Source organism: Diceros bicornis, chromosome 36 (assembly GCF_020826845.1).
Source record: "Diceros bicornis minor isolate mBicDic1 chromosome 36, mDicBic1.mat.cur, whole genome shotgun sequence".
Classification (NCBI taxonomy): Eukaryota; Metazoa; Chordata; class Mammalia; order Perissodactyla; family Rhinocerotidae; genus Diceros; species Diceros bicornis.
The window spans coordinates 12,328,252-12,355,303 of NC_080775.1; the positions used below are offsets into that span (position 1 = coordinate 12,328,252).

Consider the following 27,052-nt stretch of genomic DNA (forward strand, 5'->3'; position numbering starts at 1 on the left):
GTGAGCTAAGCTGAAGCCAGGAGATCTGCTGGGCTCTGGGCCCCAAAGGAGGAAAAGGCAGAGGACGTTGATCCCAGGGGGTAACTGTACATAAAAGAGTTGCATGTGAAGCAGTGAAGCAGCAGGGTCAGCAGCCAGGCTCTTTGCTTAAAGCCAGGGATGGGGTGGCACTCCTCCTTGATTATGAAACTAGATTGAAAAGGCTTCTGCTAACGGCACTGAGGCTACAACTTAGGAAGCTGCTGACCTAATGCCAGCTGACTCAGTGACTGAATCTGTGATATCCCCAACGTCACCAGGGGGCTGGGGCTCTGATCCACCGACACAAGATCTGATTCTGATCTCTGAACTCCAAAGCCAGGCAGAGACAACTGCAAATCTGCTAAACCAGCAGGGGAAATCACAGCTCGAGGGGGAGAGAGAGAGAGAGAGAGAAAGAGAAAGAGATAGAGAGAGAGAGAGAGAGAGAGAGAGAGCAAAATTACAGAACATGATGAAAACACCAAGAGTATCAACAACCACAATATAAATTCATTGCAGACAAAAATAAAAAAATTATCAACTGATTTGAAAAAGACTTTAAAATAAGCATGTAAAAGATCCACAAAGAGATAAAAGAATAACGAAAGAACCAAAAAATTTTTAAATAAAAACAAGCAGAAATGAGAAAAGCACTAGTGGATATAAAAAAGAACCAATTAAAAATCTTAAATGAAGTATAACCACTGTAATTTACAAATAAAAAATTTTATGTGGTTCAGATACTTATTATTAGTTGCCTAACAAGCCAATCCTCTCTCTGCCTTCATCCTTACGCCCTATGAGTCTTGGGGCGTAACGGTACAAAACACTTGGTGAGATACTGACATTCAAAAATGAAAGACACATGGAACCTGTCCTCAAAGAACTTGCCATTTGTAACAATGATGTTAACAGAACACTAAGATTACAAAACAGAAAAAAATTTATCCAAAAATGTAAGCCTTTTTTAAGTTAAAATGCTTAGTTTTCATGAACTCATATTAGTAGTTTTACTAGAGTTGGCACTTTACATTAGATAAACATTCTCACAAAATTTCATATGAATGGAGCTGAAATAACAATAGCTGCTTCCTTCTTAATCTGTATTTGAATTCATCAACAACGATGATGAATTCAAAGTATACCACCAAAAAAAGTACTCCACAGGGAAATCTAGGAAATCAAAGACCACTTCTTGCAATATTATTCTTAGTAGAAAACACTCAAAGATTTCACAGTAACAACTTCACTTATCAACTGCCAATTTAAAGTGATGATGAGAAAATCTACTCTATTCATATTAATGTAAATATAATCAATATGAATAATATGTGAAAATTTTTTAACTCTCTTATATTCCAATAAGGAAATACTCGTTCCATCCTAAAGTCTCCATAATCAAAAAAGTTGTACTTTGTAAAAATACATCAAAACTGTCATAGGATCCCAGTTTGGGTAAAAATCTTACTTCTTTCCTCACTCTCTAAAAGTAAACAGTTAACACAAAATAGTAAAATCCAGTTCTCCTGTTCACAAGCAGAAGTCAATAGGAACGAGAGAAAATATTACATATCTATCCCCTTACAACTGAGAAGATAAAATGTACATCAAATTTGGCAAGTCTATAGGATGGACTTCGGTTCTTATTCCATCAAAAACATTGACAAAGAGATTGGGTTTTTTTTGCTTAAATATAATATTAACCCATGTTATCCAATGATTAAATTCCACACAATAAAAACCTCTGCTAATTATGGTCAACTGCAATTTTACCTCCTCATATTTCTGAAGAGTCATTTTCCAATGGCTAGTCAACAGAAAAGTTTAGATAATAAAACTAAATCAGCCAAGACGCTAATGACATAGATTTCCTCTTCACATCTAACTTCTTAGAATAAATCGAACATCAAAAAGTATCTCCTTGTTTAAATAGAGATAAGTGTACAGTATTGGGCTAAACCAGATTATTCAATCGCTGATGAAATAACATAATTCCAATTTGTCCAATAATAAATTTTTCCTTTTTTAAGTACAATACTGCACATGCTCCTGAGGTGATGAAATGAAACAAAGAAGGACACTTACTCATGACTGGAAACGTCTCTGTACGTTGCCCCAATGAGATATTAAACCAAAATCTGCTATCCAAGGTTTCTCAGAGGAATACATGTCCTAGTCAGAAAACAGAGAGAAAGAAATCATGTTTTTTAAAGGTCAGTATTTAAAATAAAATTTTCTAAAAGGAAATCAGGAAAATAATTTAGTTTCAAAACTTTTCTTTTTCTGAAAGATCCCCTTGGCAACATCTAAATATAAAAGATTATCAGGGCCAGCCCAGTGGTATAGTAGCTAAGTCCGTGCACTGCATTTTGGCAGGGCCCAGGGGGTTCACGGTTTCGGATCCCAGGCACAGACTTACGCACCACTCATCTAGCCACGCTGTGGTGGTGACCCACATACAAAATAGAGGAAGACTGGCACAGATGTTAGCTCAGCAACAATCTTCCTCAAGCAAAAAGAGGAGGACTGACAACAGATGTTAGCTCAGGGCCAATCTTCCTCACCAAAAAACAAACACAAAGATTACCAATGAATCTTAAGAACACCATATTTTCTTTTTCCTGTAAGAAGTTATCTCGACATATACATATACATAAATAATATGTATAAAGTAATTACCACACAGATTTTTATTAACAGGCATCCTTTGTCTTCAGTTACTAAAAACTTATTCCCTCCCCCATTCCCAAATAAAGAAGTCACACAGAAAGAAAGCACTCCATCAAGAGTAAATACAGCATATCACACCTGCTACATTTATTTCAATTGCACATAAATGATTTATATATGCCATCAAATAAAGATCACCAAAGTTATTGCTATAGACTTTCTCTAATAATGGGCATTTCCTCATTATAAGAGTAATATGAGTTCATTATTTAAAAAAATAAATTGGAAACAGAAAAGAAGAAAGAACAATTCTCCCACAACACAACGCCATTACACCTACCCAATCATTTAGGGCATGTTTCCTTTCAAGGAATTTTTTGAAAGCACTTTAAAAATATATTTATAAACACTACATAGAAAATTTTGTATTTGGTTTTTTTCTCTTAAGTATAACATAAAGCATCACCCTGCATTAATATAAATACAAACTTAACCCTTTGCTAAGATTTACATTATAAATCTTCCTGTTGATTAATATATAAAGAAAGTGAGGCATACACTAATACTAATGATATATGTAAACATAACCATGATGTACAAATGCCTCCCCAAATCTAATATATAAAATTCCTCAGATAAGATCAGATTCAATACAAAATTTACACTTATGCTAACTCATGTGTAGCCTCCTTCATAAACTGATAAGCTACTTCTTGAAATCACAAGCAGTGATGGTTACTCTTTTCTAAATCAAGTAAGAAAATAGCACAATACTAAAGACCTCTGCTTCTGAAACTAATCTAAGTGAGGGTGATGGTTTTTGAAGAAATAATGCTTGCCCCATCCATATACCTTACTCATATGGTGTAATATACATGAGAAATATAAATTTACAAAATGAAAAAAGAATTCATCAGCATCTGTATGCACAGCACAGTTCACATACTGTAATTAGCAACAGCATATAATCCTAGTGCTGCCACGTAATCACCTGATCCCCATCCCACACGCTTTCTTCCTTATCTATGCAGTAGATACTATTAGGTGATCTTCATTTCCAGATAAACGAATTATCCCAAAGGAAATGAGAAGCTGTATGGAAAATCTACAACATATAATCCACATGTTTGTACATGATGAAAGTTTCTCACAATAAATACACTTTCTTGATGGTGCTTCACTGACTTGATTAGATTTGTCCTCCCAGGGAATTATGAGGTTGAACAAGCTGACCCCTGAAGTATATGAAGGATGATATGGGAAGACAACTCCATGTTACAAATACACGATGTAGACTAAACGTTCACAGATGACCCAGGAGTTCACTCATAGTTCATTTACACTTATAGACTCTAGTCCCTCTGCCCAGGGACTTTTCTCTTTGTTCTTGTTGACATCAAAGTTTTTATCTTAAATTTAAAATTCCTAAATGGCAACATCAAAGCACTTTGTACTAAGCAGGACACCCCTCCTGCCCATAATCATAAATTGCCAAATAAAAACTTATTCAAGGATTGAAGTTCCTAAGATATCAAGAGTTTTCTCAGCACTAAAAATAGTAAACTCAAAAACACCAGGATAAAAAAACTTATAAACACTGGATTTAGAACCTTACCATCTGAGGTGATAAATGTACTTTACCAATATGCAACAATACATGTGTTGGAATTAACGTAAAATGTCATGGAGTAGTTCTTAGAAACATATTTTTAAATTACTTATAGCTAAGTCACTTGTTCAAGATTCTTTACGCTAATCACAGCTTTGAAATGTAGATCCTCCCATCTACTTTCCAAGTAGGTAGTCTACCAATTCTTTTAAGGATGGAGGCTGTTCAGTAGCACATCAGATAAAATTTTCACATTCTGTTTCTCCTCCTCTAAACGCTATCCCCTCCCACTGGACACAAAAAGAAAGAAGAAAAATCTTAAATTGCTGTTTTTCACACCATCCAAGAGGGAAAAAGTAATTTGTCTTAAATCCACAATTTCACATAAGAGGCATATTGGGGTATTTCTGCAAAATCTGGCCTATAAACTCATTTTCCAGGAACTTCAGTCATTGCTGTTTATTCTCGGCATGAGAATTTACACTCACGCGAACCTAATACTGGTTCTTTCAAGTGACAACTCCAACTTTTGTCACAAAACTCGACATGCGTGAATGGTAAGCTACACAGGCCTAAGGTAACCCATCCTGACAGGGAACTCAGGGTCTAGTTAAAAGGAAAGCAAGCTCCACTATATCCTCCTTTACTGCAGGCATTAAACTTGGCCTAAAAATAATTTCTGCCACTTTTAGACAGTTAAAACCTCTGGAAGTATCTAAAAGGATTTCTGGTTTTTATAACACCAGATAATCTATTCTACAACTAGCTCAGTAGTCCCAGTTTTAATTATTTGAAAACTTCGATAGAATTAAAACAGAACATATGGTATCACATTCTATTGTTTCTAACAATATTCTTTCAGGAGACCAAATTAACTTATTTCATTGTACAATAACTTCTCCTAAGAAAAAAAATACACGAAGAACCCCAGTCACCACTAAAAGCTGAAGTGATCTCCATTCATTGCAAACTATAATTTTTGAAAAATCAAATTTAGGGCCGGCCCCATGGCTTGGCGGTTAAGTGCGTGCGCTCCGCTGCTGGCGGCCTGGGTTCGGATCCCGGGCGCTCACCGACGCACCACTTCTCTGGCCATGCTGAGACCACATCCCACATACAGCAATTAGAAGGATGTGCAACTATGACATACAACTATCTACTGGGGCTTTGAGGGGAAAAAAAAAAGGAGGAGGATTGGCAGTGGATGTTAGCTCAGAGCCGGTCTTCCTCAGCAAAAAGAGGAGGATTAGCACAGATGTTAGCTCAGGGTTGATCTTCCTCAAAAAAAAAAAAATCAAATTTAATCTTGAAAACATTACACTAAGTGAAACAAGCCAGTCATAATAGGACAAATACTCTATGATTCCACTTATATGAGGTACCAAGAGAAGTCAAATTCATAGAGACAGAAAGTAGAATGGTGTTTGCCAGGAGCTGGAGGAAGGGAAAACGAGGAGTTAGTGTTTAATGGGTGCAGAGTTTCAGTGTGGGAAGATGAAAAAAGTTCATTGATGGTTGTACATCAATGTGAATATACTTAATGCCTCTGAACTACACACTTAAAAATGGTTAAAATGGTAAATATTATGTATATTTTACCACAGTTAAAAAAAAGAATCAGGGGCCGCCCAGGTGGCACAGTGGTTAAGTTCACACGCTCTGCTTCACTGGCCCGGGGTTCCTGGGCCAGTTCCTGGATGCGGACCTACGCACCGCTTATCAAACCATGCTGTGGCAGCATCCCATATAAAGTAGAGGAAGATGGGCACAGATGCTAGCTCTGGGCTAATCTTCCTCTCACACACACACACAAAAAAGAAACAAATTTACTTATGGTTCCAAAAGAGTAAGTGAATCCTAAAGTAACAGAAATTTATTACAAAGAAATTTATTACAATAGAAATTTATTACAAATTACAAATTTATTACAAAGTTTTTATTCATAAACATTAAAAACCAACTGCACATTTCTAAAATATATAAAGGAAAAAAGAAGTGTCTACCTTACAAATAGCTAGGATTCATTATTTAGGTTTTTTAAAATCCCTACAACTAAATTACCAACACAGGCCCCTGTTAAATCCAGAAGCAAAACAAAAACTTTTAGCATTGAATTGAAGCTCTTTTCTATTCCTCCAATACCACCATTCTCTATGATCCCTCAAGCTCATTTGTTTCTTTTCCATCCATTTGCAAAATTATTTTCCTCTCAAAATATAGGTATACTTTTTAATTCATGTGCTCTTGTATATATAAAATACTTACTGGCACCAAGAAGCTAAAGGTGATGTGTAAGACTTTAAAAACTAGCCACAGTTCTATTTTTACCTTTTGCATCCTTAAATTTTTTGTAGAACAAGGAGGACAAAGCAATAATTTAATTAATTCTTTCTCATAATTTTTAACTTCATGGTCAGTTTCCACTTGAAGAACTTCCACCACTCTGCCGTGAACTTTCCAATTTTTATCATTCAAGATAAGCGCTTCAACTAAAAATAAAGCTGTCAGGGATTTCTGTTTCTGAGATCCTTATGTCCAAATGGCTTGTGAACCCTCTTGCTACATAACACCTAAAAATGCTTCATAAAATACAAGAATGATCCTTTTAAATGGACAGCACAGCTCACAAGCAACTAAGAGAAATCCTCAGAGAACCAAAAAATGAACAGGAGCTTGTCCAAACAGAGAGTGGGAAGTAGGCAATGACACAGCAGCTGCCTTAGAGGCATCTGAGTCTCCCATAACCAAGCTGCACTGTCCAACACTGTAGCCACTAACCACAGGTAGCTATTTAAATTTAAATTCATTAAAAGCATGTAAAATTTAAAATTTACTTCCTTTGTGGTACTAGCCACATTTCAAATGTGGCTATTGGCTGCTGTATTAGCACAGATATATAATATTCCATTATCACAGAAAATTCCATTGGACAATGCTGAATGGCTTTCAGTGTTAACAGTCACACACAGGACAAAGCCAAAGCTTCACACTGTACTATATGGGAAGTCAGACTACAGAGAAGCACATAAAGCCTGGCCACTGAACAACTAGATCGTCAGTAAAGAGAATAAACTGAAAAAAAAAAAAATTACCCCAAAGGGATACTGAAGGAAAGAAAATTCTCCCCTCAGTCTAGGTTTATTTGTGTTTTGGGAGAGAAAGAGAAGTATTCCCTGGAAATTTGTAACCAAAACAACCTTCACACAAGTCCCAAGTTCAAATCCATACTACTTGTATGTTGTGAAACTCTCAAGCCTAGAAATTAAGTGGCTCTAGGTTGACAGGATTCTCAATTGTAAATACCCTCCAGAAGAAAGCACTCTTAATGCAGGTCTCACAAGAATTTCCACAGATAAAGTTACAATAAAAATGAGCTCAAAATTTAAAACTATTCATAATAAGCAAGGTCCAACAGAAATAAGTAGATTAATCACAATTTTTTTAAAAAGGAAAGGACAGTAATAATGTTTCAAAATACTATATGAAATGGAAAATCTGAGCAAAAAAGAAGGCAACAGATCTGAAAAAGAATCAAGTGAAAAACAAGATAACTAAAATTAAAACTCAATGGACAAGTTCAGCAAACTAGATACTGCTAAAAGAGAGAATTAATGAATCAGATGATAGATCTGAAATTACCCAAAATGCAACAGACAGATAAAAAATATAAAGGTAGAGTAAGACAAATGAAAAATAGATTAAAATGTCTAATATGTATATCTAATTGGAGTTTTAGAAGGAGAACATAAAGAATGAGAGAGAGACAATATGTAAAAAGGGAATAGCGGAGAATATTCCTGAATTGATGAAAGATACTAATGTAGGGGCCCCCGGTGGCGAGCGGTTAAGATCACACATTCTGCTTTGGCGGCCCAGGGTTCGGCCAGTTTGGATCCTGGGTGCAGACCTACTTACCGCTCATCAAGCCATGCTGAGGCAGCGTCCCACATAGAAGAACTAGAATGACTTACAACTAGGATATACAACTATGTACTGGGGCTTTGGGGAGAAAAAAGAAAAAAGAAAGATTGGCACCAGATATTAGCTCAAGGCCAATCTTCCTCAAAAAAAAAAAAAAGATACTAATGTACAGATTCAAGTTTAGCAAATTCCAAGAAGCATAAATAAAAAGGAAATTGACACCGAGAGACATCAGAGTGACACTGCAAAACATCAATGACAAAGAGTTCTTAAGAGCAACCAGAAATACAAGGCAGACTACTTACAAAGGAACAATTAAACTTGACAGCTGATTTACCAATTGCAACAATGGAAGCCGGAAGACACTAGAATACTATCTTCAAAGTTCTAAGAGAAAATAATTGTTAAGCTATAATTATATACCCAGTTCAGCTAAACTATTTTTTCAAGAAAAAGGACAAAATAAAAAAAATTTCAGACACAAACTCAGGGAACATACTGTAAACAGATCCTCATGAAGGATGCTTCTAAAACTGTAGTTCACATAAAAATTGGAAAATGATGCCAAAAAGATGGCCTGAAATACAGGAAAGAATGGTGAGAAAAGAAAATTGTAAACATGAGTAAATGCAAACAAGTATTAGAGGTATCATTTCTAAATTAGGACTCACAAAAATAAAAGCTAAAATACTGAACAAAAACAGCATGTAATCTAGAAGGGAGGTAACAGGAATGGAAATATTCCAAGTTTCTTATGCTGTTATTCAGCAGGAAGATGTGGCAGACACTATCTTCTGTTCATATGTCTTCCTTCACTCGCTGCCCTTGCCGTGGCTTCCCTGGGGGGAGTATACTCCCCCGCTCATGGATCTGGAGGCCCGGCCACATGACATGTTGGAACGGGGGCAGAACTGACACTGTACCAGTTCTCACTGCAGGCTTTAAGAGCACTGAGCTTGTCTGCGTTCTCTTGCACTCCTACACTGCACCTCAGGTAGCTGCTGGCCCCAGAGTGAGTAGACACCTAGCACATAACTGAACCCAACCCACAGCTTACAGCCAAACCCCCAACCCCAGCCAGACCCAGCAGAAACTGCTGAACCTGTGAGCTAGAAATAAATGCCTATCGTACACCACTGAAATTTTGCAGTGGTTTGTTACACTGCATTATTACAGTAAAAGATGACTAATACACAGGGTAAAGGTATTAACTTTAAATGCAAATTAAACATGTGAGTTTTAGTTTTACTAAAACATTTTACTCACTAAATTCATGACCAAAAAAATATATATACATACACACACATATATTGATACCATTTATATAAAGTTCCAAAATATGCAAAATTAACAATATGTTGTTTAGGTATATATACATATGTAATGTATGTAATGTAACTATAAAGAAAAGCAAGAGAATGCTAGACCCTAAAGCCGAGGAGGACGGCTTCCTCAAGACAGTAGTAGGCCAGAGCAGCAGTGGGGAGATGTGATCCAAGAGGGTATTGGTAATGTTCTATCACTTAAGCTGAGGGAGGGGATAGCACAGACAGACATCATGATATTAGACCTTACGTAACACATATTACATGTCTTTTGTATGAATGTGATATTTTATAATATTTAAATATGAAAAAGCAAACATTTTTCAACAAAATTCAGAAATGATGTGATTAGCAACAAAAGTAACATTGATTACAAAGGAGTTAAATGCATTTATAATCTTTAAGCCACAATGAAGAGGCAGAAACAGTTGTAGTGACTCATTTATTCTTTAAAAGTAAAAGACAAATACAAGTGATAGCCAGTTCCACTACAAATTGCAAGAGAGCTTCCATGTGAAAAGACTGATGATTACACATTATCCACATTGTAGAAGCAGCTGGCCTACCCAGAGTTGTGTCATTTGTGCTGTCTGATCTCAGCTGTCTGATCACTAAAGCTTCTGATCTCACCTTCAGTTATATAATCCAAGTTCATTTTCTAGTAGAAATTCCTAGATCCTGTTTTGCTAAATTGCTATGTGTTGAACTGCTATCCCAAGAAAAAGCTTAAGAAAATTTCCTTCATTGAAGTATTATTTGTAACAGCAAAAAAAAAAAATTATAAACAACTTAAATGTTCAATAATAAGGGAGTGACTAAACAAACTGTGGTTAATTTCCACGTAATAGACTCTCATGCATCCATTTTAAAATGTCTGAAAGAAATTTAACGACGATGAGTGAATGACTGCTCCGCAATGTGCTTTATGCAACTTTCTCACAATCAGCAAGAAGTATCAGAAATGATGCCTCAACAATTTAAATTTATTTCCCCAAAGGCTTATAAAACAACACTTAAATGATCAAGTTCAGCTTTTAGATTTAAAACAGACAGATAATATACAAATTTACTATGCATTCAATAAATATTTACTGAGTAGCTATTATGAGCCAGGCAGTATTGAGGCTCTGCAGACACAGCCATAAACAACACAATGGCCCTGTCCCCATGGAACTTACATCAGAGTAATTCTAATACCTTCCTTTCTTAATTCAGATTCAGAGCTCATTAGTTCAAATATGGACGTCAGGGCAGATTCCCAGGTAACATTTTCTCATTCCAGATAAAGAAATAACTTTAGTTAACATTGGATTATTACTCACTGACATGGAAGGTCTCACCACTGTACTTTCACAATTCTTGGGCTTTCTATAAAGAAAGCTCTTTTTGCAATTTATACCCTTTAAAATCCAATGCTATATACCCACAGCTTTAACTATTTTCCAGGCTCAAGAGAACTAAAGCAAATCTCGAGTGAAAGGAGGTTTGTTTATCCCATTCACTAAATCAACACAGTACTTCCTGCTAATAAGATCAGAGATGGGCAAAATGAGAAATCGCTTGGTTTGTTTACACGTGTATGTGAAATGAAGCATCAGATAAGAATGAGGTCTAATTTCCCCTTCTGCAGGTAGAATTTAAGTTAGGTTTCCAGAAGGACTTATCAAATTCTAGTAGCTTTACACTGGTCAACATGTCAACTGCTAGGTATTTAGAAAACAAATGTCCTTTCCAAAGCTTCCTTACTTATCTGAGTCACACAGAGGCAGGGCCTTTTAAAAGTGGCTTATAATTTGTTTACATGTTCTACTTGCCTAACGCACTAGATACATCCATCAGAACTGTACATAATACCTGAGCTCTGCAGATAAAAGCTAAAATGAAGGATACAGTAGCTCTGATTTTCAGGAGCCTGGCATCATGTAAAAAGTCAGTTAAAAATTCCAGACTGCTAACCATAATAATAAGCACTACAGTAGACACTATGAGGATCATAAAGCAAAGCCCTCTCTTCAAGGAATTTATATCTAGTTGGATTCTAAACACAAGAATGTATCTACCCATCCATTCAATAAATACTAATCCAGCCATACAACATACAAAAACTTCTCATGGGACTTGAGATGCAACAATCAAGACACACCTGGTCCCAACCATCCTGCAGCTAACAGAACGTATTCAGGACAAAAGTACTAGGAGAAACCGAGTGAGATGGGCATCAAGGGCTTCAGCTCATGCAAAGGCCCTGTGCTGAATGAAAATGCGTAAATTTATAGGCCAAAAAATATACATATATATTGAGTTAAAGAAAGGAAAATTCACGTAGGATGTCAATAAAATTGGAATTCAGCAAGCTGATAGCAGGCTGTAGGCTTTGCAAGAAAATCACTCAACATATAGGAAGTCTCAGATACAAACGAGACAGCTCTGCCATTAAGCAGCTCTAGGAATTCAGATCAAGCCACTTCACTTCTCTGAGCCTCAGTTTCCTTATCTGTAAAATGAGGGTTAAAATTTCCAACCTGCCTACTGCTCAAGATCATCATGGGATTATGCATGAAAAAATGCTTTGGTAAACTAAATATCTTAGATATTTGACAAACATACTAGTACTGATCCATTTTTGGTCTTATTATATAAAATAAAGGAACTGAAACACAATTTTTAAGTTCTCTTTCTAGCACTGTAAGATTTATGACTTAATAGAGATTCTAACTTCCTTAGTATTATAAGTCAGATCCATCAATTAAATTATTGCAGTAAACCAGATATGAACTGAAACAAACTAGTCTAAAATGTTGGTTATATTTTTAAAAAATGGGCCAGATTTAAATGACACTTGGGAGAAAGTCAAAATGACTATTAACAGTGAAACAAGCAACTAGCAACAGTAATCAAAGGTAATCGTAGGGGCCTGGCCCAGCGGTGTAGCGATTAAGTTCATGCGCTCCACTTTGGTGGCCCGGGGGTTCACTGGTTCGGATCCCAGGCGTGGACCAACGCACTACTTATCAAGCCATGCTGTGGCAGCATCCCACATACAAAGCAGAGGAAGATGGGCACAGATGTTAGCTCAGGGCCAATCTTCCTCACCAAAAAAAAAAGAAAAAGAAAAAAAAAACTGTTTGGCAATCCTCAGTGACAGCAAATCATCAACTTTGCAGGAAAAATTTTTTGTAACAGAAAAACATTTCCCAAGCAAGTGTGGTGAATGAGCTTAGACTTCAAACTGATAATAAACTGTTGGATCAAAAACAAAATGTGATATAAACTGATGAGGGATGGCGCTCTATATCCCCAAAAAGCAATTTCTAAAAAGAAATTTCTCTTCAGCAATTAATGTAAATAGTCTGTTAATGGTAACCACTCTTAGCACTAATCTGAATACATAAGCTAAAATGTTCCTTTAAAAATTAGTCTATTACTTCACAATCATACTCTTCTACCTAGTCCCTACGTTTCAATAACTAAGCATCCAGCTGGGAAAGTAAAACACAAACACGTGAAAAGTTACAAAAAAGACAAGATAAGGGACCTGCATTTCCAGCAAAGCTAGACCAGGTATTAGAGATCAACCCTCTTGCTTGAAGACAATAAACAGCTAGACAAAAAAATATATACTAAGTATATTTGTAAATTATTAAAAATATCAGAGGGTATAAATTGGTACAACCACTTTGGAAAACCGTTTGAAAGTAACTACTAGAGCTAAATATACATCTATCTATTACTCAATAATTCCACTCCTAGGGATATAGCCAAAAGAAAGGAGTGCACATGTCCAACAAAATACATATATAAGAATGTTCACAGCAGCTTCGTTACAATAGCCGAGAACTGGAAACAATCCAAATGTCTGTTAATAGTAGAATGGATAGGGGCCGGCCCCGTGGCTTAGCGGTTACTGGTGGCCTGGGTTAGGATCCCGGGCGCGCACTGACGCACCGCTTCTCCGGCCATGCTCAGGCCACATCCCACATACAGCAACTAGAAGGATGTGCAACTATGACATACAACTGTCTACTGGGGCTTTGGGGGAAAAAAACAAAAAAGGAGGATTGGCAACAGATGTTAGCTCAGAGCCAGTCTTCCTCAGCAAAAAGAGGATGAGCATGGATGTTAGCTCAGGGCTGATCTTACTCACACACACAAAAAATATATATATATATATATATATATATATATATACGTATGTATTTAAAAAAAAAAAAAGGAGAATGGATAAATAAATCATGATATATTCATGTAATAGGCTACCACTACAGCAGACTGTAATTTCCAATAATGGTCACTGCATTATTTCTGGTCTCACATGCTCTTCCAGAATCCTGCCTTTCCCCGTCAAGAGGCAGAGTCTGTTTCCCCTCTCTTTGAACCTGGGGAGGCTTACAACTGCATTGAACAACAGACTGCAGTGGAAGCTCCAAGGCTAAGTCACAAGAGCCAATACAGCGTCTGTCTGGCTCACAGGCTCTCCACACCTCTCTTCACCACATGCGGGTGGGATGCTTGCCCTTGGCACCCAGCCACCACGTGGTGAGGACGCTCAACCACATTTAGGTTTTCTGTCATCAACCACCAGACATGTGAGCAAACCTTCAAACAACACAAGGCCCAGCCTTCAAGCAGTCCTACTTGAAACCAAATGAGGCAGAAACAAGCACTGCCCAAAGTGCAGATTTGTGAGGAAAATAAACGTCATCAAAGTCACTGAGTTTTGAGGCAATTTTTTAGATGCCACAATAACTAGAACCAGTACGGGGCAATAAAAAAGAAACACTACTGCTACAGGCAACAACAGTCTTGAATCTCACTGATACAATGTTGAATGAAATAAGCTAGACACAGGAGAGTACATGCTGTATGATAACATTCTGATGAAAAGCCAGAAAATGCAAAACTAATCTATGGTGTTAGAAAACTGAGTAATTGTTACCTGAGGCAGGGGAGGAAAGTGGTATTGATAGGGAAGGAGAGTCACAGAGCCTTCTAGGGTGGCAAAAATGTTCTATATATTGAACTGATTGTGATTATACACTTAATTATATTTATAAAAATTCTTCCAGGGTATACATTTAAGATTAGTGCACATTATTATATGTATATTATACTTTAATTTTAAAAGAGTGGTGGAGATCAAAGAGCTAACAAGATAACAAGGAATTACCAGCCACAGTCCAAGAGAGGACAGGAATCCAGAATGAGGAGCATGGCACCCGGGGGCTTCCTTCCTCCTGGAAACATCTGTCTAATCAAAAGAGGTGCCTGAGAGGCTAAACTGCACTTAAGCAGCCTTGCAGGCTAGAAAGACAAGTTGTCAGAGTACAACATCCACCAAGGGAGCCACCCCTGCTTCAGAATAAGACTTCAAAAAGCTGAATTCCAGAAGGGATAACACAGAAGTAAACTAAACCAGCCCATGCATAGACTCTCAAAAAAATCTAAATTTGGATAAAGGCGATCCTAAATGCCTGGGAAACCAATGGGAAAATCCTTACCTAAATCTATAAGTAATTCTAGAAATACTTTTTCAAATACAATAAACAGTACACAATCAAATACAAGCAGGTGCACAAGGAGATGAGACTGCTCAAGGAAAAACAGAACATAGAAAAAAAACCCAGCAGGACTCTGGGATACAGTTACCATGCTTACTCTGTCCAAAGAGATCTGTGCAAAGCTTGAAAATTTTGATAGGGAATTAGAAACTACAAAACTGGCATAGCAGATGTCTAAAAGATCAAATTGAACTTCTAGAATGAAAAATATAATAACAAAGATTAAGAACCCAGAGAATACATTTAAAAGCAGATTAGACAGAGATGAAGACGAACTTAGTAAACTGGAAGACAGGCCAGAAGAAAATATCCAGAACAAAAGAGAAATAAAAGAATGGAAAATAAAGAGGACAGGTGAAATACACAGGGGATTCAGTGAGATCTAACATTATGTAATTGCAGTCCCAGAAAGACTGAGCAAGAGAATGGGGAAGAAGCAATATTTGATGAGATGATGACTGAGAATTATCCAAAACTGATGAAAGACATCAAGTCACAGCATCAAAAGGTAAATACCCCACGAAAGAAAAGGAGAGAGAGAAAGAGCAAAAAGCATCTGAAATCCAAAGACAAAAAGAAAATCTTAAAAACAGCCCGAGAAACAAATTTCCAATACAGAAGCAATAAACTGCAGCTGACTCCTCAAGAGAAACAAAGCTAAATACTATAGAAAAATCTCTTCTCCAAAGAACTAATATATAAATATATGTACATAAGTATCTCCAATCTAGAATTCTATACCTAGCAAAATGTGTCTTTCAAGAATGTAGTTGAAATAAAAATATTCTCAAACAAAAAGTTTGAAAATTTGTCAATACTAGAACCACTCTAAATAAAATACCATAGGATATTCTTCAGGCAGAAGGAAAATTATTCCAGATAGAAGGTCAGTAATGCAAGAAGGAATGAAAGAAAAGAAAATGCAATAAGTCTAATTGAATAATAACAGCATAAAACGATAGAAACACATCTTTGGGGTTTAAAAAATATATATGCATTTTAAAACATGGTAACAATTAAATAGGTAGAGAAGGAAGGAAATTGACTTAAATGTTTTTAAAGGTCTTGCATTATCTGGAAAAAGGGTGAAAGTCTCAATTAATATTACACTTTGATAAGTCAAAAATACGTATCAGAATTTTTTAGGCAAACACTAAAAGAATATATAATCCCAAGCTAATAAAAAAAGGAGGAAATGGAATAATTATTTTTTAAAAAATAATCCAAAATAAAGCTAGAAAGAGAAAAATGGAACGTGGAACAGGTGAGACAAATAATTTTTTTTAATTTTTAAACATTGACAAAGAGTTATTATATGCCAATTCATTAATTTTTATAATAGGCATCAACAAAATACACAGAAATATCTAGTCCAAGCACACAGATCTAAATTTTATCAATCTTAACCTCCAAATCTATGCATTTTTTCCATTGTCTGACTTTTCAAAATCTTATTTCATCTCATCTTTTCTTATCACAGAGATACTAATAAGCATTAAAATATCCAAATGCAAACAGAAAGAAACAGGAACAAAAAGCCTAGAGAGCCAAGTGGCTTATAAAAACTGCATTAACTCCATAATAAAATATTAATTTGCCATTATCGACATATACAACATTACTAACTGAAATTAATACATTAAGAAGCTTAAAAATGATATTCTTTCACTTACTTCATGAAAAAGGTTACTCTAATATTTAATTCACTTGCTAATTCAGTGAAAAGAAAATTCCAGGATAAAATTATAACTTTTTCTACATGCATATCTATGTCAGCAAGACACAGGTGCAATGTGTACCTCTATTAGAGAATAATTAAGTAATCTCTTTGGAGCCAAAAACACTTAAGCAAACAAGACATGAAACTCAAGAGTCACTCTTGATCTTCCTATAAGCAAATGAAACTACCTGCCACTTACTAAATATTTTTTATTTTAGGGTGGATTGCTACTATCATTTTGTGAGGAGTAGATATTTTAAACAAGGTAGTCTAAGCTCTTCCAAGAGAAAATGCTATCAAAATTAAATCAAAATGCCACGGTGATATCATATAGTATCTCTGTAAAGAAATGAAAGAATCTTTCATCTAACATTTAATCCCAGTTTTACAGCTACAGAAACTAACAAGTAAGCTGTGCCAGAGTTATAACAGTAGACACCGAACTTCGCAGTCATTTCCAGGCCTAGCGTGGTTACTCAACTAGACGGACTCCCTTTCCATAATGGCTACAGAACAAAACTGAGCCACTTCCTTCAGGTGACTAGAGTATGGTGCTAAAAGCCTTTTCTATATAACTAACAGTGGTTGCTTATGTGCCAGGCGGGGCACTAATACACACACATTCTCATTGTGAGACAGCAGTCTCTTCAGGGACTGTGGACACGCTCTTCTCTCATCCTCAGAGTGTCCCACCTACCCACTTCCCCTTTTCACCTACTATCTCCTCCTCATCCTCAGGTCTTACAAGCCACTTCCTTAGGGAAGCTTGCCCTGACACCTCCAAATCAAGTTAGGTTCCCTAGTTACAGGTTTTACAGCTCCCTGTACTTCTCTTAAAAAGGACTTATCCCACCTGTTGTTGAAAACAAGGCACCTAACACAAAATCTTGGGGTATACAGAAGGCACTCAAAAAATATTTGTTGAATAAACAAATTTGAATTTATGATTCCCCCCAATTTTACAAAGAAACAAGCTTTTAAAAATTAAGTTATTTGCATGAAGTGATGTAGCCTGGAAATGGCATAGACCAGCTGAGAATCCAAGTGTTTGTGACTAATTCCCAGGTCTAATCTCCACTTACTATAATGAAGTGTGCTAGAAATCAAATTCCTTTCAAATTAATATTATTTTTGTATTGAATTCCACTGTAAAAATTGAGACACTTTTGAAAGAAAAACAAATGGGACTCTAAATACAAATAAATCATATCTAAAGAGGCAATATGCCTTTCAAAAATCACACCGAAGGAACAAAGTATAACTTTCTGGTAATAAATGGTTTGAGTACTGTTGACAACATTACCATTCCACTAAAGCAAAACAAGAATGGTTACAGTGAAATTGCAAACATAAACCAGAAAATGTAATCATTTATCTCTTTCTCTCTAACCTAACTAGCAATTCCCAAAGTTTTATCTTGTGGCTAAATCTTTGGCCAGCTTCAAAGTGCCTTAACATTCCTAGCACTTTTTTAACCAAAGTAATTTTGTTTGTTTTCAATTTGCCACATTAAATTTACTGGCCCCTCTTTCACCCATTTTCACCGGCTACAAAATGTAACAGTAACTTGAGAGAGGGTTGCACATGGTTGCAAAGACTGACTAGTGCAACATCTGCTTGGCATTGGAGGCCCAGATTGGATCTGCCAAGCCAGGAAGCTGGTTTGGTTCCCAACAGACCAGTCAATTAACAGATGGTGCCAAAGCCAACACTTTTACTTACTGGGTTCTTGAACCAATGACAGCTGTCCTCACTAGGAGCTATTTCATGTCAAAACACTGTTATAACTGGTAGTGGGCTCTCCTTACCAGAAACAGGTACTGTACTGGTGTACACACCAGAGTCTGACAGGCTAGCTACAAACAGTAAGTAGGCACCAACCCCATGACTCAGGGCCCAAATTCTTAATGTTTGGCAAACAATGCTTCTTTGAATACCTTAGTGACAACTCATTAATTCTTTAAATACACAATCAGCAAAGGATTTTCTGTTAACTCAAGATATCTGTACCTTAAGACTATAGTTTTCCTTTAAAAAGTAAACTATACTTTTATAATTTTTTTCTTTTATATTTTGACATATTTCAATTGCCTATGTAGAATACAATATACAATCAACATCCATTTTAAGTAATAAACTAGACTGTGTCTACAAACTTTATTATACAACAACAGCAAACTCCGAAATATTTTTTCTAATTTTGGAGTCTGATGGAATGAGAAATAACAGGAAATAAACCACTGTGCATTTGATGCAGGCTAATTTAATTCTTATGAAGATGACTTCACAAAAGAAAAAAGTACCCTGACTTCCCTCTCACAGAACTTCCCAGAGATTCAATATATGAGGGAGTTGGCCAGTGAGATCTCTAAAGTTCTGTCCATCTTTTCTGAGCTACGAAATATTAAAAACGTATCCCAAAGACTTAATTCTCTTTATAAACGGATTAAGACGGGATGGAAATGACTTTCTTCCAGCAAGTAAAATATTTAAGATTGTGTCTCCGCTTTTTTTTTTTTTTCCCATTTGTGTCCCATTATTCCCAATGACTGAGTATTGCTCCAATTCAAAAATCCTTCCCAGCCCCATTAGGGACTCACTTAACTCATGTTAAAGTCTACTGAACTAAAAAGCATCTGTGGATTAAAGTGAGGGGGAAAAGGGGGGCGGGGAGAGTTTAATCTTCAGTTTATAGCAATGTCCAGCCGGGGATGCACAGACGCCTCACATTTTCTGGCATTAAAATACCTGCGAGGCACCCTTCTCACGCATCTAATGCCGCACCATCACACGGCAGTTAGCCCCAAACTATTGTGCAAACTTTGCAAAGGCGCACAGACTTCCAGGCTCTCCAGATCCCTCACTCGCCCCATCCTCCCCTTGCCTAGTCGAAACAAAGTTCTGCGGCACGAAGGCAGTAATTTCAAAGAACGAAGTTTGCCTCCGTCCTGCCCACTTGGACTCCGGAGGACGCGACTGAAACTCGCAAGGGAGACACGTCTCCCGGGGACCGAAACTGGCTCCGGGGGGAGGGGGAGGCGGAGGGGCTCCCCGCCCCCAGAGTTTCTGGCCGACCCCGGCCCCTTCCACGAGCGCCCTTCCCCGGCCACCAGGACTCCTCCCGCCCTGTCCCCTGCAGACCCTCCCCGCACGCCCCCGCGCCCCCCACCAACCTGCCAATCACGCCCGCAGAACCCCGCCAGCAAGGTTCCAGCAGGGGACAGGACGGCCCCGCACAAGTTTCCGCAGCCTGCCCCCTGGAGGGCTGAGGGAGGGGGCCGCAGCCCGTCCACCTCCCCCGGGTCCGGGAATGGCGGCGTCCGGCTCCCCGGGGCCACCTCGGAGTCCCTGCCCGGGAGGAGAGCCCGGGGACCGCCGCCGCCGCCGCCGGCCACTCGCGGCGGGAGAGGAGGAAATGAAGTTACCTCAGGACGGTCCCGGCGGCGGCGGCGGCGGCTGTGGGAGGCGGCCGAGCGGGAGTCCCGGGCGGCCGAGCAGGTCCGGCGCGGCGGCTACCGCAGTGCCCTCCGCCCCATTGTTTCCCTTCCAAGAGGATCCCGGCGAAGCCGAGCCCGGGAACCAGGAAGTTCCCCGGCGCGACACCTCCTGCCGCCGCTATGGAAACGGCCCCCGCCTCCCAGGGCGGCTCGCCCGGGACCCCGCCTCCGCGCCGCCGGCCCCGCCCGCCTCACGGGCCGCCGCCAACCGTCGCCGCTGCGGCCGCGGCCGCCGCCATCTTGGCGCGGCCCGGGCGGCCCCTTCCCGGCGGCACGTGCGCGCCGCTCCCGCGTTCCCGCCGGCCGCGGGGGCGCGCCTCCCGGGCTGCGGGGTGCGGGCGCAGGTCCCGGGATGCTCAGCCAGAAGCGACGCCTCTGCCCCCGGGACCCCGGGGAAGGAGGGCCTGGGCCGGACTGGAGAGCCAGGACCTAGAGGGGGCTTCGAGGCGTTGCACGAAAGGACAGGCTTAAGCTGGAGTCCAATTGACAGTCAAGGGATGGCTGGGAGCAGGCGTGAGGTCAACAGAGCAGTGGCCCAGAGCACGGTCTCTGCAGCCAGATTGCCTCCTGTTTCATTTCTGGCTCAACTACTTACCAGCTCTCAGACCCTGGACACTCTTAATTTTCTCTATGCCTCAGTTTCTTCCATCTGTAAATTGACATAATAATAGTACCTCCCTCTTAGGGTTGTGCCTGGGACAAGCAAGTGTTTGGTAGTCAGTAAGTGCAAAATAATCATTCATTCAATAAAAAGGCATTGCTTCTGACAAAAGTCACATTTCGGTCATTTTTCAGGAACCTAATCTAAGTGTTCAAATCAGCACTACGTTAAATAGGCTACTGTGTAAGCTCCCACTGCTGCTTAAAAGTTCTCAAATCTTCATCTTTCGTCCCATCTTTCTCTAGGTCAGCTTTCCTTTTTTGTATCATGGAAATTGTCAAGAGTCGTAATCGCCAGGGTCTTCCATTAAGAGATGCCATAAAAAGATGAATGATGTAAACTTTCCGACGCTGTAATTAGCTGACAGTCAAATGATTTATTCAATAGAAGCTAGAAAAGTTAGGCTGTGCAAATAACTAAAGGGCTTCCTGTCCTTGATTCCAGGAACTAGAATTACTAAAGCTGGCAACACGGTTGTTATTATCTCTCTTTTCCAGCTGGTGAAAACTGACACCAAGAAACTGGAAGAGGAGGGGAGGAAGGAGGAGGCAGGGTCACAGGCTCTTTCGGAGGATGCAAACTTTGAGAACTGTGCGTGAGATTAGGTCTTAGATGGTCTCTAAGGCTCCTTCTAGCTCACAAGTGTTGTGATCTTATTTGTACACTCTTTAAGAAAATACACATGTATCCTCCCCTTTGGGTCTTCCTTCATTCCTTTAAACCAAATTTGTGGAGACTAGTGTTTATTTTTATGATCCTGACCCCAAAATGGCATACACAGTTTGATATAAGAATTGGGGTAAAAACAGATCAGGAGTTGGCAGGACATGGGAAACTTTTTCAACACCCAGACACTTCTCCAAAAGTTAGGGAATGCTCTGATGAGCAATCACTCAGATTGGGATATTCTGAATTTCTGAAAGGCAGACCCCCCCCCCCCCCCCCCCCCCCGCCCACACACATACCCCGCCCACTCATACAGCTTTGTAGCCCCTTCTGGACCAGCAGATTGCTTTGAACATGGTAGGCCCTCAGTGACTGTTTATTGAACTGAATTGCCGTGTTTGTGGTTGAGGTCTCATCGTTTCGGGAGACCTTGGGAACCACAGAGACACTCAAGAAATCTTACTCAAGGCACATCACTGCAAACATCATAAACAAAAACCCCAAATCCCTAGTTAATGAGTTAATGGGATTTTGAAGGAACAACCCTGGCCTCTGGCTCATTGAGCAAAATGAAGTGGAAATTTTCAGATATGTTTTTCTGTAAATTATATGGGTAATTTTTTAAAACTTTATTTTGGTCTTAATTATGAGCACCATTGACTCAATTTTATACTTCGATAATAGCACTCTGATGCTATAGTGTTATTAAAGTTCAGAAATCCCCACATTTTTCCCCAAGTTAAAGTGTCACCAGTGAGTTGTGTCACCTCAGTATAAAACCTGTATCTGTTGTTAGGTACAATTTCAGGGGCTTGCCATCATTTTTATTATTAAGCATCTTAGAGGTATTGTTAAACTATAAACACAGATTTTTATCTTTCTGGTTTACTACCATGTCTCCAGGGTAGTGATTGACATGTGGTAGGCATGCAAATCCACTTATCTATGGCATGTAATAAATATAGAATTTATGTCAATGATTATCATGGAAATAAAGATGCAATCCTTTTTTCCTCTAAATCAGAGATTGGCAAATTTTTTCTTAAAGGGGAAAGATAATAAACACGAAAGCAGCCATAGACAATATGTAAAAGAATGAGTGTGCCTGTGTTCCACCAAAAATTTACCCATGGAAATAGTTGGATTTGACCCAGAGGGTCGTATTTTACCAACCCCTAAATAATTATATTTAGGTTATATTTATCCCATGATTATATTCATTCCAACATGAAATGCCAGATATTAAAATACCCTTTAACTGAAGAAAGGGTAAAAGTTTGAAAGCACCAAAAAGTGAAAAGACATATGGAGTAACAAATTGTATTACCAATTAAAATATTTCACAAATAGGGCCGGCCCCGTGGCTTGGCGGTTAAGTGCGCGTGCTCCGCTGCTGGTGGTCTGGGTTCGGATCCCGGGCGCGCACCGACGCGCCGCTTCTCCTGCCATGCTGGGGCCGCGTCCCACATACAGCAACTGGAAGGATGTTAAACTGTGATGTACAACTACCTACTGGAGCTTTGGGGGAAAATAAATAAATAAATAAATAAATTATAATTAAAAAAAATAGTCTGATTATAAAAAAAAAGAAAAAAAAATATTTCACAAATATCAAAGGTTTAGAACTACGTCTCATGTATTAGAATGGAATAAGATAGATGGATATTTGCATTTCATTTTTGCAAAAGTTATACGTTATGCTAATGGAAAGACTTAAAATGTTGCCAAAAGTCAAAGTATGTGTTTAAATCCCCCACAGGATGCCATAATAACTAAGGCCAGAAGTACAATCTGTGGTGAAAACATAAGAATATAGGACATAGAGAAAAAATTCTGCAAAGCAAATCATGCATCCTTCACTCTCATCTTCAGAATATGGCTGAAAGAGTAGGTCTTCTGTAAATTGAGACTTCGAAATGTGAATCCATGGCTATTTGGTCCATTTAATTTTTTTAAGAAGGGGAAGCAGATAGTTCTCTTAGGGGAGGGGGATTTTTTTTTTTCTTTCAGTGAAGCTGTGGAAAGCCTTGCAGTGCACATTTTCATCCTCACCAGCTGCAGTACTTTCTGAACTTTCATAAGGAACCAATGCTCTTCCTTAGGTTAGGAAAGTCAGTTCCAATGACACTGCACAGCATTGTTCTTCATGGTTAGAAAAAAAACAGTCAACATCTGTGTACACAGTATAAGTGAAATAGCAATGGATAACCAACAGCTACATCCACACTGCTCATATTAAAAAGTTATCCTTGGGGCCGGCTCGGCAGTGCACTGGTTAAGTTTGCATGCTCCGCTCCAGTGGCCCGAGGTTCACACGTTCAAATCCTGGGCATGGACCTACACACCACTTATCAAGCCATGCTGTGGCAGGTGTCCCACATATAAAGCAGAGGAAAATGGGCACAGATGTTAGCCCAGGGCCAATCTTCCTCACCAAAAAAAAAAAAAATTATCCTTTAGTTTAAAAGAGAAGTTATTGACTGAAGGGCAAGGAAGAAGAGTCTATGGAAGGACTGAGAACCCCATAAAATTGTATGCAAGATGGGTAGCCAGTTTGTTACTTATAATTATCCAAGGCTGTCTTGTTTGTTTGTTGGTGTACTTTTATTTTCTGTCTCTCTGTCTTAAGAATGTACGTGCCTATGATCTCACTCATAAGTAGAAGGTAAAAACAGCAACAAACTATCACATAGAGACAGAGACTGGATTGGTGGTTACCAGAGGAGAAGGGGGGAGGGAGGAGGGGGAAAAGGACGATTAGGCACATGTGTGTGGTGATGGATTGTAATTAGTCTTTGGGTGGTGAACATGATGTAATCTATACAGAAATCAAAATATAATGATGTACACCTGAAATTTATATAATGTTATAAACCAATGTTACCGCAATTAAAAAAAAAAAAAAGAAGAATGTACGTGCCATGAGAGTGGAGAACTTCTCTCTTTTCTTCTCTACTCTATCCCTTGGTCCAGTTCAGTGTCTGACACGGAATCAGCTCTCCATGACGATTTGTAGAAGGAATTAAGGGAAGGAGGGAAGGAGGGAGAAAGAAAGAGAGGGAGGGAGGAAAGAATGAAGAAAAAGAGGAAGGAATAAAGGTATGAAAGTATCCATTTTTTCTGGACAGAAAGTTCCTAACTTTTCTCATATGCTCAAAAGAGTCTGTGACTCAAAAAAAAAGAAAACAGAAAGAAGAAAAGAAAAGAAGGAATGACTGGTTATTATCTCCTCTATTCTTTTGCTCACAAGCCACTCTGCTCCTGATTACATATCAAAATGGTTATCATGGTTAGCCAGAAACCTATGATGCCATATCATTTGAAAAGTGTCTCCTTATGTTTTTACGGCTTTGGAGAATTTCTTCTGCCTGCGCAACTTATAGTTGCCATACTTCAACCCTCCATTTGGCCATCTCTTAGATGTCATGCCATTTATTTATTTTCGTTTGTTTCATCAAGCAGAGTTGTATTAAAAAGTATTATAAGATATTGACAAAATTGAAGTAGAGTTTCAAGGCATTTTTGTCTCTATTGTAGGGCGATAAAACTTTTGCCTCTGTGTGTATGATTTTTGAATTAACTTTTAAACTCTTGTGCACACAAATCTAAGCTGTGTGGCAGCTAGTTTTCAAAGATGGCTCCCCAATGAACCATGCCTCCATAGTCACATCCTTCTATATCCTCCTCCTCTTGAATCTAGGCTCGCCCTGTGACTCACTTTTGACCAAAATAATAGTGTGGAAGTGATGTTAAGTGATTTCTAAGGTTAAATCATAAGAAGCCTTGCAGCTTCCACCTGGGTCTCTGAAATACTTACCCTTAGCTCCCTCTCAGAACTCATCACCATGCTGAAAGAAGCCCATGTCACATGGAAAGGCCACATATAAGGGGTCTGAATGACAACCTGCGCTGAGCTCCCAGCCAACAGCCAGCATCAACTGCCAGCCATGTGGGTGGGCCATCTTGGACATCCAACACAGTCAGGTCTTTAGATGCCTTGAGCCCCAACTGTGCAACCCCATGAAAAAACCCCAAATGAGGATGTCTCAGGTGAGCTCAGTCAATTCATGGAACCACGAGAGCAGTAATAAGTTGTTGTTTTAAGCCATTGAGTTTAAGGAGGTTTGTTACCTACCTACAGATAACTAGAATAAGTTCATTAAACATAAAATGCTTAAGCTATGTTTAGCTATAATCTAGCTAAAATCTTAATAAATAAATAACTTTATCAAAATTAACAGAAATACTGTATAAGGAGGTCAAGTTATAGAAGAACAAGGTGAATTGTAACAGATCCTAAGGTATTCCAGGGCATATTTTTTGCTACTAAATTGCTGATTTTTGTCTGGTTCTTTCCTTTGAGGTGGGGTAATACACTGGGCATTGTGAAATCACGATGACCTTCACCTTTTGGTGTCTGCAAAGTAAATACACTTGCAATTACATTAGACTTAAATAGACATGAAATAAGTCCTTGCCCACATGCTTTGGTTAAAAAAGGAACAAAGGAGTGGTTACAAGCAGCCAGACTAAAGACTCAATTAAAAAATATATGGAAAAAAATATGTTTCTTTATCTACTCAGCTTATCTTTTCTATCTGCTAATACTTCATGAAAATTGCAGGTCCATAATTCCTAATCTGCAATTCTGAAATCCACAAAGCTCTGAAAACCAAGTTGTTTTCCTAAGTTTGGCACCTAAACTCATTTGGTAGCAACTGAACTTTCCTTTGGCTATTTGTGGTCTTTATCTTATTTAATATGAACACTCACGTCATTGCAGAACTGTTAGTGTGTTTGATTACAAGGTCCTGTCCCAGACACCACTTGTGCTGCCCCACAAGTAACATGCATGCATTGCCCTTCTAAAAATTGAAACTTCCCGACTTCCTAAAACACCTCTTGTTTCAGACTTGAAGTAGACTTTATCGGAGACCCGAAGTAAACTTTTTTGTGCAGGGAGAAGGGCAGTCTAGTGTGAAGTCATTGTGCACACTCTGGATTCAGACAGCCTGAGTCAAAATACCAACTCCACTGCTGCCCACCTCTGAGACCTGGGTCAGTGTGTAACCCTCTGCCTCAGTTTCTTCCTCTGCAAAATGAGGATGGTAATAGACACTACCTCGTACCAAAACTAAATGAGATTATGCATGTAAAATGATTAGCCCAATGACTAGTAATTAGTAAATAGTCAACAAATGTTAACTCTTATTGTATTATTTTTAAATGTAAGTTTTTTGGGCTTTTTTTTTTTTCCTGAGGAAGAGTATCTCTGAGCTAACACCTGTTGCCAATCTTCCTCTTTTTTTGCTTGAGGAAGATTAGCCCTGAGCTAACATCTGTGCCAATCTTCCTCTACTTTGTATGTGGGTCGCCATCACAACATGGCTGACAAGTGGTGTAG

General features: G+C 38.6%; 1 protein-coding gene across 3 annotated transcripts in view; it reads right to left on the bottom strand.

The window, feature by feature from the left end:
• The window catches only part of USP6NL (USP6 N-terminal like), a 163,338-nt gene extending 143,022 nt beyond the window's left edge, over window positions 1-20,316 (bottom strand). For 2 of the 3 annotated variants that reach the window (XM_058532408.1, XM_058532406.1), the window contains exons 1-2: window positions 20,250-20,316; window positions 2,107-2,193 (exon numbers count right to left, since the gene is read on the bottom strand). In XM_058532408.1, the coding sequence (XP_058388391.1) occupies window positions 2,107-2,110 (4 nt within the window). In that variant the 5' untranslated portion in view covers window positions 2,111-2,193; window positions 20,250-20,316. Of the gene's footprint in view, window positions 1-2,106; window positions 2,194-19,997; window positions 20,211-20,249 lie in introns of those variants that run through there. The other variant, XM_058532407.1, reaches the window with a different exon arrangement.
• Between the last annotated feature and the right edge of the window lie 6,736 nt (window positions 20,317-27,052).